This window comes from Drosophila sulfurigaster, chromosome 2L (assembly GCF_023558435.1).
Source record: "Drosophila sulfurigaster albostrigata strain 15112-1811.04 chromosome 2L, ASM2355843v2, whole genome shotgun sequence".
In the NCBI taxonomy this organism is placed as follows: Eukaryota; Metazoa; Arthropoda; class Insecta; order Diptera; family Drosophilidae; genus Drosophila; species Drosophila sulfurigaster.
This window is the reverse complement of record NC_084881.1, coordinates 22,929,895-22,946,292: the sequence shown is the minus strand read 5'-3', so window position 1 is coordinate 22,946,292 and position 16,398 is coordinate 22,929,895. Positions and strand designations below refer to the sequence as shown.

At 35.7% G+C, this 16,398-nt stretch overlaps 2 protein-coding genes across 11 annotated transcripts in view; both read left to right on the top strand.

Moving 5' to 3' along the window:
• LOC133843727 (dual specificity calcium/calmodulin-dependent 3',5'-cyclic nucleotide phosphodiesterase 1) overlaps positions 1 to 8,002 on the top strand; it is a 99,262-nt gene extending 91,260 nt beyond the window's left edge. For 7 of the 9 annotated variants that reach the window (XM_062277438.1, XM_062277413.1, XM_062277390.1 and 4 more), the window contains 3 exons: positions 3,822 to 4,071; positions 5,391 to 6,468; positions 7,645 to 8,002. In XM_062277438.1, the coding sequence (XP_062133422.1) occupies positions 3,822 to 4,071; positions 5,391 to 6,468; positions 7,645 to 7,796 (1,480 nt within the window). In that variant the 3' untranslated portion in view covers positions 7,797 to 8,002. Of the gene's footprint in view, positions 1 to 696; positions 1,068 to 3,821; positions 4,072 to 5,390; positions 6,469 to 6,614; positions 6,902 to 7,644 lie in introns of those variants that run through there. The other 2 variants (XM_062277454.1, XM_062277405.1) reach the window with 2 other exon arrangements.
• Positions 8,003 to 10,844: 2,842 nt separating this feature from the next.
• LOC133843844 (cyclin-Y-like protein 1) lies at positions 10,845 to 15,521 on the top strand. 2 transcript variants are annotated; one of them, XM_062277584.1, is made up of 3 exons: positions 10,845 to 10,928; positions 12,452 to 13,681; positions 14,491 to 15,521. In XM_062277584.1, the coding sequence occupies exons 2-3, from the start codon at positions 12,835 to 12,837 to the stop codon at positions 14,871 to 14,873; spliced, it is 1,230 nt and encodes a 409-aa protein (XP_062133568.1). In that variant the 5' UTR covers positions 10,845 to 10,928; positions 12,452 to 12,834; the 3' UTR covers positions 14,874 to 15,521. The 2 variants fall into 2 exon arrangements, with proteins under 2 accessions (XP_062133568.1, XP_062133576.1); XM_062277592.1 differs by lacking the exon at positions 10,845 to 10,928 and adding an exon at positions 10,934 to 10,951.
• Positions 15,522 to 16,398: the final 877 nt, after the last annotated feature.

Sequence of the window (16,398 nt, the reverse complement as noted above, 5' to 3'; positions counted from 1 at the left end):
TTACGAGTGCTATATATATATAGAGATGTTGTTGTTATTGTTGTTGCTGTTGCCAGCTAACATTTTGCGTAATTGTTTTGTAGTAGTAAAAGAAAAATATACGACGCTGCTTTTGCACATAATAGTTGAGCTACCCCAAACGCCTCCTCTCCGCTGCTGTTGCTGCCATCGTGAGTTTGCTTACATTTTATTTTCTTCTGCTCCTTGCTGACATAATTGATATGCCCTCTGTGTGTGTGAGTAAGGCTGTGTTTTACAGTGACTACTGACTTGACGCTGCTTGACGCTTGGCGTGTGGTCGACTGCTCTGCTCTGCAGCAAAGCACGCATAGCCTGTCCGTTGTTGCTTCCTTGAGCACGCAAAGCAGCAAGAGCAGCAGCAAAGCACAAAGCAGCTCCCTTGTTTCGCAATGTTGCCGCATTTTAGCGGGTTTTAGTTTAAATTTAACTCGCAATGAGCCAACTACACGCGCCGCAGCAAACAAGCACCTAACGTCGCTGTCAAAGAAAACGCAAAAGAAGAAAAGGCAAAGAAGTAAGAAGTTGTTGTTGGCTGCCGAAAAAAAGAAAACGAAAACGAGAAATAGCTGCACAAATATTTGCACACGTGTGTGTCAGTGCTGCCATCCCCCTCGCACTTCGTTAAAAGCGCATTTCGAGCTAATTGCAAATCGCTCGTCCTCTCTCTCACTTTCGCTCTAACGTGCTCTCGTGTCGCAGTGAAGTCAGTGATAAATTACGGTTAATTTCGAATGTGCGAATAAATAGAAATCGAGAAACGAATTGACATTGACACAAAGTCAATTTATGCGACGCCAATCCATGTCAACATTAACGGCACAAGGAATAGCAGCCACAACAGCAGCAACAGCAGCAGCAGCAGAGGCACAATTATTTGGAGCAGCGGCAGAGCGATTGACGTATTACAGAATCAGAAGCATTTGCTTCGTGATCGTTGCGATGAGTCGCCTGAGGCGTGAAAGCAGCCGTCAAAGCGTCATAACCGTCGAACTCATACAGTTCATAATTCAGTATCGTGCCAAGGAGACGCAGGAAAAGAAGAAAAGGTGCGATTCTACAACTCTCTACTATTCAGTGCAAAAGTTACTATCATTTATCCAAAAGAACAAAAAAAACTAAAAAGCAAAAGTCATAAAGTCAAAGTTAATTGAATAACAAAAAAAAGAATGTTGTGTATTACTGAAGCGGAGCATGCCATGAAAACGGAATGGTATTACATAAATTATTCGTAGTTAACTCTCTCTCGACTCTCTCAACAAATTCACACAAAACAATGCAAATCAACAAAATATTACTCTACTCGCTGCAATGAAATATCATTGCCATTTCGCTTGTCACTCCTTTTTACTACAAAATGCACACACACACATACACACACACAGACACACAAACAGAGACAACAACAACTATAAACTGGGGCTCGCTCGTATATTGCGGTTAGAGTTATGCAACCGCTCGACGACGAGCACAACAGGAAGCTAGCAAAAACTATTCCAGGGATGTCTGGTAAAATACCGAGAATTCTAGCAACTGCTTTCGCTTGAAAGCAGCGCAAGTTCTAAAATATTCAGTTAGAATTTGATTTAAGTAAATGCCAGACTCAACAGCAAGTCTTTGTTGTGTGCGGATTACTCTGCGGATAAAGCAGTTGCTTATGCAATTGTTGCTATGAAATATATGTAGAGTTGAAACTCGATTATCTAGTAATCTATGGCATAAGAATTTGAATATTCTTATAAACTGTATAGACTGGCCAAACTAAAAACATCTTGATAACGATTAAAAGACTACATTTAATATTAAGTTTACATAGTGTTCAATCTTACATCCTCACCAATTGTATACTACAAATTATCTACACCAAAACAAATAAATTGAATAGTCTGCTAAACAACATCGACAAGTATTTTGTGTACAGGTTTAAACAGATGATGATGAGGCATCAATGTTACTATTAAAATATTATTAGGTATACGTAGAGATGATGCTTAACTCCTCTACACTTCATCAATTAATCTAACACGTTGAATATAAAACAATGTGAAATAAAACATATTGTGTCTAGAGATCATATATTAACCATTATTCATAAATTTTATAGTCAAATTTATTGGCAGTACTTAACAAATTGAAATTCCTTATAGGAAAGATAATGTTAAATTGTACATTAAATATAAACTTTATTTACGGTTTATTGATCTAAAAAAAATGTACAAAAATAAAAAAAATTAATTCATATTTAATTTTCAAAGAATAATTTGAGTCACCCAAGAAATGATTTCGTTTGAATTATATTCAACTCAAACAAAAATCATTAACTATAAAAAGTGATTCATATTTTAAAGTAGAGCAAAACTTCAAAGAGTCTCTGCTTGGGCTTTTAAAATCTTGTTTATCGATAAGTAATAACGTAATTTACGTTGGGAGTCAAATTCGTAATTTAATAAAGTTATTATTAACTCAAAACTATAATAATTTAATATATAACACTTTGAAATTTAAAATTTTTAAATCTAACCAAAAGCAACTCGAGCAAACGATTAAATCGCTGCTGCTTGGCCTCGTTAGATTCGTCTATCGATAAGCATAATCGTAATCGGCTTTGAGGGCGCACTTATCGTCCGTTTTGTTGTTATTGCTCTTCGCGTTGCTGCAGCACTGCGACTAATTAAGCATAATTGAATCTAACGCTAATTCGCTTAAGTCGTTTGCTCCCAGACGCGTCTCGCTTGAGTGCTTCACCAGCTTTGCAACTCCCCCTCTACTCTCTTTCTGACTCTCTCACTCTTTAGCTGTCATAACGAGCAACTTTTTTATGTTTATTTTTTTCCACATTTCTTATCCTTTTTACCTGTGTGTGTGTGTGTGCGTGTGAATTTCTTGGCAAATTTTCTGGTTTCTGGAAATCGTTGAAAGTTGCCATGGAAATGTGCACTGATTGAGGCTGTCAAACTCGTTAAGCTCCTCTTCGTGGCGCCCCGTCTCTCTGTCTCTCCTCTGTCTACATACACAACTAATTGACCAATTAGTCTGATATTTCAGTGTGTTGCCAATGCCAATGCTACAGGCTCGAAAAACAAGTCCAAGTCGAAGTGAAAGTCGAAAGTCCTTGCGTCTTTGTCGCACGTTGCACGTTTGTTGTTGCACCCTAAAAAGAAAATAACTACGCATGCAATTAGTGAATTCGTTTAGCATCCTTACAAACTCACACTCACAAGCATACACACTATCTCACACACACACACACACTTTCACACTCACACATACACGCATGCACCTGCCTGTTCAGCTTCTTAGTGAATTTTTGCATTCAGTTCCCACTAAAAATACAAACGAATAATAATTCTCCTCCTCTTTGTCTTGCATTTTAAAATGTTTTTCGTTTCACATGAATGGAATGAATTTTCCTTGCACCCATCCTTAAGAAGACTTTTCCTTTTCCGCCAAAATAAATTACAAAACACAAAATAACTCTGAATTTTCGTTGTAATCTTTTTTACGTTGTTCTCATTTATTTCTGGTGCATTTTGGTTTCTTTTCCTTTCTTAACTTGAGCTACAAATGACAAAAAAAAGCACAAACAAAATTGCGCTACATAAATTGAATTTATTTAACTTGAATTTCTGTTGAGTTTTTCAATATTTAACACTTTTATTTGTTACCAAAAAAAAAAAAAGAAGTACAAATTATTAATAATAAAATTAGTTATTATGGCAGAACATTGTGAAACCCAACTAACAATATGTTTTCTCTTCAATCCCCCCAATTCCCAAAAAAAAACCCAAAAACAAAACCTTTAGGCGTCTGGCCGACGAGGATGATGAACTCTCCGAAGTGCAACCGGATGCGGTTCCGCCGGAAGTGCGCGAGTGGTTGGCATCGACGTTCACCCGTCAAATGGCCACCACTCGCAACCGGAGCGATGAGAAGCCCAAGTTCCGATCGGTGGCCCACGCCATTCGAGCCGGCATCTTTGTGGATCGCATTTACAGGCGCGTCTCCAGCTCGACGCTCATGCAATTCCCTCCCGACGTCGTCAAGTTGCTCAAGGTGAGTGCCCAATAAAATAACTAATATCAATTTAGTTTTAAAGTATAGGCAAAATAAATAGAATAGAAATAGCTTAATTTACACAAATAAGAATCATTTTAAATGTGCCCCAAAAAGTATGCTACATTAATTATAACTTTGAAGAACATGCCTCTGGATCACTTTTAAAGAATCCATTCCTTATAAATTAGTGTTCATTTGAATTATATCTAACCTTTTTAAATAAATAAATACTGGTTACACTACTTAATTTATAATTTTACAAGCAGTAAATAATATAGCTGAAACCATGTTTATAATATTATTTTAGATAATTAAAAGGATAACTAAAAAAAATTGAGTTGTGATATTAGACAGGACAAGGCAACATAAATAGAATGACATTCATTTTCGAATAAATAAAAAAAGTGACTTCTTTTTTAATTGTGTTGTATTTTCCTTAAATTTAATTTTCTCTAAATGTATAATGAAGAAGAGAAAAGATTTAAAATTTACGACATTATGTAAGTACTGTCAGAGATAGGGTTAAGATTGTGCTTATTATTAATAAGAATAAACATTTCATCAAAAGATTGGAACAACTTAAAAAATAATATCTTTAATAATAATAACGAGTATGTATTGGCAGGTAGACTATTATCAATAATTATATTATATATAAAATGAACTAGCATATATATAGCTATTATAACATTTTAAACTATTATAATATAGATAATTTAACAAGTAACATAAGAACGCTGAATTTGAGTCTGCTAAGCTGTGAAATATCTGCTATCCAATAAAAGTAAAACACTGAGGTGATAATTTTAATATATAAAATATACCATAAGTTGTATTTGGTATATAAGTAATTGAAACTAAAACTAGCGCCGAAGTTAAAGAGAGAATTACATACTTTATTCAAAAAAATATCCTAGAAAATTAAAATTTATATTTATTCGTAAATTAATTATGAAAATAAATAGATACGTTCTATATAATAAAACTGGAATTATTGCTAAAAAATAAACATTTTCAAAAGAAACTTAGAATATAGATAAATATAGGAAATTCAATTAAACATAATCAACAATAAGCCTTAATCTTTAATTTTTAAATATTTGGTAGTAAATTTTGAAAATAAATAAAGAATTGAATAAATTGAATTATTGCTAGGAAATAAACATTTTAAAACGAAACTTACACAAAGCTAAGTGTGAGAAATTCAATTAAACATAGTCAACATGAAGCCTTAATTACTCCACTCTATAATTTATTGAATGCAAGTATTTTACAAACAATAATAAATAAATAATGAAATGTTTTTCTTTCCACAGAATCTCGATGACTGGACTTTTGATGTGTTTGCGCTGACTGAGGCGGCCAGCGGTCAGGTGATCAAGTACGTGGCCTACGATCTGTTGAATCGCTACGGGGCGATGCACAAGTTCAAGATAGCACCCGGGGTGCTGGAGACGTTTCTGCATCGTGTCGAGGAAGGTTATTGTCGCTATCGCAATCCATATCACAACAATTTGCATGCGGTGGATGTGATGCAGTCGATGCACTATTGCCTGTGCAACACGGGCCTCATGAATTGGCTGACGGACTTGGAGATCTTCGCCTCGCTGCTGGCGGCGCTGTTGCACGACTTTGAGCACACCGGCACCACCAACAATTTCCATGTGATGTCCGGCTCGGAGACGGCGTTGCTGTACAACGATCGCGCTGTGCTGGAGAACCATCATGTGAGCGCCAGTTTTCGGCTAATGAAGGAGGACGATGCTAACATTTTGTCGCATTTATCGCGCGAGGAGTACAAGGAGTTGCGCACGCTCATCATTGACATGGTGCTGGCCACCGACATGACCTATCATTTCCAACAGCTGAAGATAATGCGCAATCTGTTGACGCTGCAGGAGCCAACCATTGACAAGTCGAAAGCATTGTCGCTGGTGCTGCACTGCTGTGATATCTCCCACCCGGCCAAACATTGGGATGTCCATCATCGTTGGACCATGCTGCTGCTGGAGGAATTCTTTCGTCAGGGCGATCTCGAGAAGGAGCTTGGTTTGCCCTTCAGTCCGTTGTGTGATCGCAAGAATACGCTCGTCGCCGAGTCACAGATTGGTTTTATCGATTTCATTGTGGAGCCCAGCATGACCATCATGTCCGACATGCTGGAGCATATTCTGGCCCCCATTGCGCCCGTCATCAAGAATAAACCGGCACCATTGCCCGAAGAGTCGAGCACTGCTCACAACGAGGACGCCATCGAGGAGGCGAAGAAGCGCAATGTCTGCGCCATGACACGCAAGAGCATACCGGGTGCCGTCTCCAAGTTCACCATCACCAAGCCCTGGCTGACATGCCTCACGGAGAACAAGCGCATCTGGAAGGAGCAGGCCATCAAAGGTAAAGACGAGAGTATTCCTATTTCCTTTCAATTAGCTGCGTCCTAATTGCATTTCAATGCTGCTTTGATCCAGCTTTTGAGCAATTTGGAGTGGACAGCATATTAGCATTTTTCAATTTTAATCCTCATCCTCATCCTTACGCAGAGCTCTTAGAACGCAGAAGAAAAAGCAACTTTACATAAAGCAAGCAAGTTCCCTCTCCTCTCTCACTTTCCCACTCGTGTGTTCCCTCTCTTTCTCTCTATCTCTCCCTCTCTCTCTCTCTGTCTCTCCCTCCCACCAATCTGACAATATTCTACAAACTGTCCTGCGTAAGTTAACTAATTGAATTCTAGAAATTGTGACAAGCCTCTCACACGCTGACAGTTTAATCCACATTTCATAATGTATTTAACAATAAAGCTTTAAATAGACCAAATGCTATTGTCTTCACTTTCATTCGCAATATGTTCAAAATGGTTTTGAAAATCTGATTATAGTGGTTTCTGTAATCTATCTAAATTATACATTATTCAAACTTGTTTAATTTCTAAATAATTTCAAGCTTCAAATTAGTTCAATTCAATTCTATCCTATTCTATCCTATCCTATATCCTCTCTCTCATTTACTAAAATGATTTTCCAACATGAATCATTTGTTAAATTTGTAGAATAATGTTTACATCAAATATTAAGATTATGAATATATTTGGCAAGATTTTATATTTTTAATTGAAATTTATTTATTTTACCCATGCGAGCTATAAGGCTATATAAAAACAGCGTTTGATTTACCATATTAATTAATTATTAAATCTTCTTTCTATTATTTCGCATATTCACATAAAATTAACTCATATACTGCTTTACAATCAAATTAAAAGATTTTGAATCTACTATATAAGCAAAAAGAAATGTACAAAATCAATTAAAAATCATAATCGAAATTTGTATTTTATAAATCACTCACATCAAATCCAATTCCAATTCCGTACATCCAATATAAAAATTCTCAAAAGAATAAGATAATTATTTGATTTATTTTAAATTGTAACTTTTCCATGTTACAAATGTATGTACGTAGAAGTTCTAATTTTTGCATTATTTTAAGATAACTGTTAAGATAATGTAAATTCCATATATACAATTGGAAATTGAGCTAAATTGTTAATTCGTATTCTAATGCCCTTTGCAGATGCCGAGGCACGAGCGCTGGCCGCCGCCGCTGAAGCAGAAGCCGAAGCTGAGGCCGAAGACAAGGCCGCAGCGTCGGAAACGGAAGCAGCAGCATCAACGGCTGACGAGCCGAAGGCAGAGGCGACAACAGAGGGCGCTGCTAGCAACTAAAAATGATGCTCTCTCTCTTATACAACAGAGGGCGCTGCTGGCAACTAAAAATTGTGCTCTCTCTAATACTAAATACACTGTAGTCAACTAAGTCCCATAATCATAAGCAGCAATCTATGAAAGAAAGAAATAGAGAATATACTACATTTAAATCTAAATAAAGTAATCATAAATAATTAATAGAGAAAGATATACATATATATATATACATAAATAAATATATAGAAATCTATGCAAAACCGCACCGAGACAACACTCAAACTATGTAGCGAAACTGCGAAACTGTATAACTGAGTAATTCCATGAGAACCAGTGTTGATTAACGTAGCAGCAATAGTATCCATATTCGTAGATGAGATGATGATCGATCAAAACAAAATACTGAAAATCATTCAAAATATGTATACATTAATCATATATAGATAAATGTACTATATATGTGTGTATAATTAATTGATGTATCATTTGTTGTTGTTAGTAAAAACAAAATAGTAATCGTAATAACACTGAAAGCGAAAATATTAGCAACAACAGCATTGCACAACACTAGCAGGAACTCTGTAAATAGGCGGCATTTGTTCTAGAGTATTGTTCTCCAACAACAATTGATAAGCATTTACTTAGCTTAGCTCATTGAGAGATTTATTCAACTTCAACTTTATATTCATCTTCGTTTTTGTTATAGATCAAACATGGTACTTTTCTTAGATATAATGATTATTTGTCTTAATTATTGTATGATTTTTTTGTAACGCAAAATATTTAATTAAATATGAAACTTTTTTGTAATCATTTAAGTATACTGTTTATTTCCGAAACTTTGCTCAATTTTTGTTATAATGGATAAAGCGGATGATCGACGCCAAGGGCTGTCTAGATATTAAGTACCTAACTAAAAATACCTGAAAAACTAACACTTATCTAAATAGCTATATAACAAATGGAAAAATGTAAATATCTCTAACAAAAAAAGGACCTCTAACAGACTTTCGATTTACGTGAATTTCCACTCGAACAAAAACAAAAACAAAAAAAATATATGATGCACATGGCTACCTACTCTACATATATATTCGCCGTATATGAATGTTAAGAATATATTTACACATACATATAAAACATAATACTAATAATATAATATACCTAACTAAAAAATACATGGCACATGGTTTAGCAAACATATTTATTTTTATACGTGCGACGGATATAGAAGAGAAACCTAAACTAAATACTAAACCAAAGATATGTAACTAAAAACAAACAAAAAACACAAAAAAAATAACAAAAAACAAAACACGATTCTTTTCAGTTCAGTTCTTTGTATGTGTTTTTCTCGTATTCGAAGAAGAATCCAAACTCAAAATGTTTTAAACGTTTTTCAAAATGTCTGATAGCGGGACCATTCTTTTAAGATTTACCATTGCTCTTTACACAGCAGACGGCGATCGAAACACGTCGAAATAGCAGATCGATAGAAGGGATCGATGGTCGATAATCAGTAGTCGATAATAGTCAGGCCAGGGCTGGAGACGATGGGCAAAGGGCAGTGGTAAATGCGCTTAGCAGTAAGGTACCAAATTATCAGCTGAAATTGGGATCATAGCTTTATTAAGGTAGTCAATACTCGTAATTAACTACTGTAGATGGTAACCACAAATCATCTGACAACACACACATGCATACACATGCAAGTTATTGTGTGAGTGTGTGTGTGTGTGCGTCAGCATGTGTCTGTGTGTGTATGTGTAAAGGCCGCATTAACCATATTCGATAAAATGGAATAAAACTAAAAATAAAAATAAATTATATATTTAATCTATTATTACTATTATGTACTCTTAGCTGCAGTAAATACTCAACAAATACATATATACATATACATAACCAATATGTACATATACATACAAACATGCATATATAGTACTGTTATATATGAATATCGAACAAATTGAAACGCTCAAAGCGAATAGGCAAAAAAAAAGGGTTAATCACTTCTAAATGTAAAAGAAAACAAAATATAATACAAAATTAAAATCAAAGTTAGGCATAGGTCCGAGTCGAGGTCCTTTTGCATATCCTTCAGTTACTAGCGCAATGAACTTGTTATAATCTCTCTGTTACTTGACGTACAATACATTCAAGCATACATACATATGTCTTAACGTTATTAGCGACAATGATTACTGTAGTATTGTAGCAACAACAGCAACAAAAACAAATATTACGCATACGCCTAACAATAAGAAGAAGATTTTCTGGCTCCATATATACGAAGGTATTTATAGGAATATTAATGATGCACAAGCAAAAAAAAAAAAAGAAACTAAAAACGATAGCATGGTTTTCCTATCGCCATATCTTTTTCGATTTTCAGTAGTCAAAATATAATAATAATAATGATAATATTATTATAACTATACATACAAAATATGTGTATACAAATATATGAGTTAAAAGCAATCATTACATTTAAAGAAATAAAACTATTATGGAATACAAATGATAAACAATACATATGTAATATTTAACCAAGCAAAAACAAAAAAAAAAAACCTAACTAAAAGTATGTGAGTTTTGTGTAAATAAAAAGTGCATATAAAATAATAAATAAAGATAACCTATACTTTAAAAACTAGCACAACATTGATACATTCCTAAAATGTCGAAATACCATTCAGCACGCTAAACTGTAAATAATTTTGTGTTTCATTTTTCGATCTAAACTTACAATGCCTCAGCAAAGTACTTATACTATTATATGATGAAGTAATTAATTACTTAATATCTTTTTAATTTTCCTACTAAGTTCCAACTCAAGCAAATATTTAATATGCGTAAATTTATCGGCTGAGGTGTCTGCTTATTACGAAATACCTTCAAGAATATATATAATAACACCATATGACTTTTAATATACTAATAAAAATATTATTATTAAACCTAAAAGCAAAATTAGTTTAAATTGTTAACATATCGACAACCAATTATCGAACCGCAATCTGACTTTACAGCGCTGCTAATTAACAGCGCTACAACATTACCATTTCGAGCATAACATTAACAGCTGTTGCAGTGTGCGCGCTTCCCAAGCGAATGCCATTGTGTACGTTGCAGGCTGACTGTCAGTTTATTGTAAGTAGCTGCACAACAAAAAAGTAATAATTTTCTGCGCTTTCGTTTGGTCAAGAATTTCACAATAATTAATTAAAGATGCGCAGAGTCGCTGAGTGCTAAAAAGTGTATTGCAAATTTGCAAATGAATTAAATGAAATTAGCAACAGCAGCACGTTTAGATTGTGCGAGAGGCTACTCTGTGTATGTGTGTGTGAAGTTTTTGCTCATGGCGTTGCCATGCAAGCAGCGGCAACTTAAGAGACTGCTAACGCCGCTGCCGCTGCTAGTGTTGTTGGGATATTTGTTGTTTGTGCATAGCAGAAGAAAAATAAAAAGACCATGATTAATATTGGAATGTTTTTGGTCAAGTGACAGTGACACACTAATCTAAAATGAGGGCTATCTAGAGCAACAAACCGACCGCCTGACCATCAAAACTGCAGCCCCGCCCCACTGAATATATTCAAGTGTCTTTACCTTACCCCCTCCCACTCTTTGCCTTTAACCAAATTAAGCAACAGCGTTCCACACACACTGAGACACACACACCTTTACACCCACTTGCCGATTGTGTCGTGCTTGGACTTAATTAATTTTGCACAATAATAATCTAAGCGCCAGCGAGCTGTGTAAATAAAAGCAGCAGTGAAAGAGAATGATGACAAAGTGAAGGGAGGAGGGGAAATCTTATCGCTCGACACACGACACAAAAACACTTGGTGATGTTGAGGCGGCGCACACAGGGAAAGGGGAGTGGCAGCATCTCGTTATCAAAGTGTTTTGTGCATATTTGCGAATACACTAAAAACGTAACTGTTTCTCAAAGAAGTTTGGGAGAAGGAAAACGGGAATTGAATTGTATCTGAAATTGGCTCTGCATAATGATAGTTCAAGCTAAAGATTGGCATAAATGAATAGCCAAATGATAGGTCGTTGAAAGTAGCTTTAACTTCCCATTAAAACTGTTTTGCTTTAATCTTTTGATTATGACAACATTCCTTAATTTCTGTCTGACCATAAAAAAAACTTCTATCTTCAACTGACAGCTTCCATATATTGAATGTTCATGGTGTTCACTGATCTAACTGATGCACTAAAGACTGAAAAAGGGGCCAAGCATAGCTTAAAAATTATATTTAAGAAATAATTGCCTAAAGAAGTACAGAAAAAATCGCTTTAACCTCTCTAAACTCAGAAAAAAATAGCCTAAAATATAGAAAAATTCTTTTTGTTTCCTGAACATCTTTTACTTAGCAGCCAATGTTTAAGGTAGATAAGTTTATTCACGTTTGTCTTATGCCTGTTGAAGTAATTTTATATTTTCCCTTTTACCGCAATACTGATATTCTTTGTTGAACTGCCAGCTGACTGAGAGACTGTAATTTCAAAAAGATTTTAATACTTGATAAGTATAAAAATTCGAGCTGTCAAGCTGGGTCAAATAGAGCTGCAAAGTTGTCAAGAAAAGGCTAACAATACTGCTGGGGAGAACTGTGCCTTCTAAATAACTAATCAATCTCTTTTTATGTTTCATTTTGCAGCTCCTTGACCTTTTTTTGTTGTACGGCGCTTGGGGCAGCAGCAGCAGCACCATATACAGCAGCCAGTGTTGCAGCAGTTATTGTTGAACGATACGCCAGCGCCATGCACATAGAAACCGCGACGAGTTGTCAACCAAAACGAGCAAGTGCCAAAAATCGCAGCGTGCCGTTAGCGTGAGCTAACTTTTCAAAACGACTTTAAGAGCGACACAATTTTTGGCCAGCTGAAATCGAAAAAAGACACTCAGCAGAGAGAGAGAGCGAGAGAGAAATTGGAGACATTGTGAAGAGAAGCCCGCCCCCCAAGAAACCTAGTCAAGACGCTTAGCAATTGCATTTATTTTTGTTATTTACGATTGTAAGCCGCACCGCATTTTCCAGCCATGGGCAACAAGAACTCGTGCTGTGCCTACTCAAGTCCACAATCGGATCGCAAGTCCAAGGATATACCGCCCGTCTTCGAGGAGCGTCATCAGTTGCCGCACACATCACAGCATCAACTCGATGGCCATCATGGCAGCGGCAGTGGCAATGTGGCGATGTCCGTGCATCATCAGCAGCATCATCAACACCATCACTCACATCATCAACCCGGCGGCGCTGGTGATAACTATGAGAATCAACAGAATCTGCAACACATTTCCGAGCGTGAAGCGCTCGAGGGCGAAGAGGATCCATCAGTGGACCCCACGGCTGCCACCATGTTTCTGGAACGCTCCAAAGTGGAGAATGGCGGCATGACGCGGAAACGTTCGCAGCATCAAATTGCCCAACAACAAGGTGGCAGCAGCTCTGGAGGTGGTGGCGGCGGTGGAGGAGGCGCCAATACACCGGGTGCGAATAGTTCGGGAACGGGAACTGGCGGCCTCAAGAAGAGCTCGTCGTGCTCGACCATCTATTTGGATGACAGCACTGTGTCGCAGCCGAATTTAAAGAACACAGTCAAGTGTGTTTCGCTGGCCATTTACTATCACATCAAGAATCGTCAGTCGGATCGTCGTTTGGACATATTCGATGAGAAGCTGCATCCGTTGACGCACGATCATGTGCCGGATAATTATGACACTCAGAATCCCGAACATCGACAGATCTACAAGTTTGTGCGCACACTGTTCAATGCCGCCCAATTGACGGCCGAGTGTGCAATCATCACGCTAGTCTATCTGGAGCGTCTGCTCACCTATGCGGAACTTGATGTGGGGCCATGCAACTGGAAGCGCATGGTGTTGGGTATGTGAAAGCCAGACTCATTCAATCATCAGTCGTTAAAGTAACGAGTAACGAGAACTTAGGGAATTAAGTATAACAAGTAGATAAAGTAACGAGTGACGAGAACTTAGGGAATTAAGTATAACAAGTAGTTAAAAAAAAATTCTCAAAGCCTCTTTGAACTAACATTATACATGCAAAACGCATTCAATCATCAGTACTTAAAGTAACGAGTAACAAAATACAGAGTAACAAATAGATAAAGAAATGTTTAAATCCTAAGCCATTTCAAACTACTTCAATAATAAATAATCAGTCATTAAAGTAGCATTTAATGATTAATTTGCTGTTGATTATGCGTCAGAATCTCCTCTCGTAATCATCTACAACATTACTAATAGGTTAAGCAATTATAAACTTCTCTTTATTAAATCAGTTTAAATGTTTCTTGTATGTAACGGATGACGAGTAGAAAGTCTTTACTTAAACTTAGTGTACAAAAATGTAAATAGCAGAGTCAGAGAAGTGCAAGAGTCATATAAGAACTGATTACATTTTTGTATAACTAAGAACTCTTTTGTTACACCATTTCAAGTTCAGAATAATTTTAAATAGAACAAATTATTTTCTTGACTCGTCATAAATACTCTCGTTACTCGTTACAAATTACCACAAAACTAACAAGTTTGACTGTCATCTATGTGTTACTGCAATTTAGTTCTTACTTCATTAATTCACTTAAAACATGCCTGATACTCGTCATAAAGTAACGTGTGTCACACAATCGTTTTTCTTGGTCCGTTGCTAATGGATTTCCAATGCTTTTGCAGGTGCTATACTGCTTGCCTCCAAAGTGTGGGACGACCAGGCAGTGTGGAATGTCGATTACTGCCAGATACTCAAGGACATTACGGTCGAGGATATGAACGAGCTGGAGCGTCAATTTCTGGAGCTGCTGCAGTTCAACATCAACGTTCCATCGTCCGTCTATGCCAAATATTATTTCGATTTGCGCACGCTTGCCGAGGCAAATGAGCTCAATTTCCCCACAGAGCCGCTCTCCAAGGAGCGCGCCCAGAAACTGGAGGCGATGTCGCGGGTCATGCAGGACAAAGTGACCGCCGAGGCGCTTAAGAATGGCATCAAGAAATGGTCCTCGATGGACAACATCAGTCAGGGCGGTCCGCGGCGTAGCGTGGCCATATTATCGTGATTTATATTAGCTTATTAAAACAACTAAACCACACAACTGTATTTTAATCTGTAGTAGTGCAGCTCCTCCAACAAGAGCATCCATACAGTATCCCTTAAAAAAAAAAACAAAGAATAACCTGTCCTTCCTTGATACAAAACAAAACAAAAAAAAAAACAACTGAATTGCAAAAGAATACGATAATTTCTTTATTTTCTATTTTTTATTGTCGACTTAACTATAACTTATACACTTCTCATATATGTACATTTAGATATATTGAAAAGGATAAAAACAAAGCAAAAAACAATTTTTGTATAATTTAATTTCATGTAATACCGTTAATAAACTTTACGAGAAAGTTTTTTAGCCAATTACACCAATCGAATTGCACACAAAAAAAACAACAACAACAAAATGAAGAAATCAAGTGAATGTTTTTAACAATAATAACAAAACACACACACACACATTTGTCTCGAATTAAGGACCACTTTTTATATATACAACACTATGCCAGCATATTTGTATATTCTTGTAAGCGAAACTACCGATTGCAGTCAAGGATTTGGATGATTTTAAAATACTTGTAATATGCCTACAACAATTGCAAAAAGAAACGCGTAACCAATTGCCAAAAAAAAAAAACTAAATGAAAAACATAGAAAATGCACTGTATAAAAAATACTTAAATATTTCAAAGATTGTACAATTTTGTGTAATTGGTTTTTAGTCACAACGACAACAAAGTATCGAACTAATTCCAATGGATTCCAAAGTGACTAATCCACCAAAAACAAAAACAAAATATTGTATTTTTAACATGTCTGCGCCGTTACGAATTTAATTTTGTTTATTTCAATTATGTGATTTTCTAATAGTTTCATCTTCATACATATATATATATATATATATATATATATATATATATATATATATATATAGATTATGTATATATAGAAGGCTTAACGGCTTCCTTGTCGACAAAATAAAAAACAAAAACAATGCTAAAAGGCGCAGCACAATTGATGGGCGTGGCCTGAGTGAATAATATATATATATTTACATACATAGATCTGTTTGATTCGTAATAGCATAACACACAGCGCAATATTAACCCAAAATTTGTGAGTAAATTAATATTTAGTACTATAAGGATACGAATTATATGCAAATGTATTTTATTTTGTAATTTATTTTACGATAACGCGAAATAAAACAAATCACAAACTATTTTTCAAGTTATACTTCAGCAAAATATAGCTGCAGCATATTTAACCCAATCAACAGAGTTAACTGGGAATTTAATGTCAAAGTCATTTGCTGATAACGCATTCATAATAAACAACCAAATATGCAATCAAATGGGCGCCGATGCAATTTACAGGTACGACTAATTTATCGATATATTTTTATCGGATCAAAATTAATTCATTTTTTGGAAATAATAATAAACTAGTTCTTGGTTAATATTAAATCATATCTTTGAAAAATTGTACTACAAATAATTATTTTTTTGTCGCAAAAACACCGATGACATCGATAA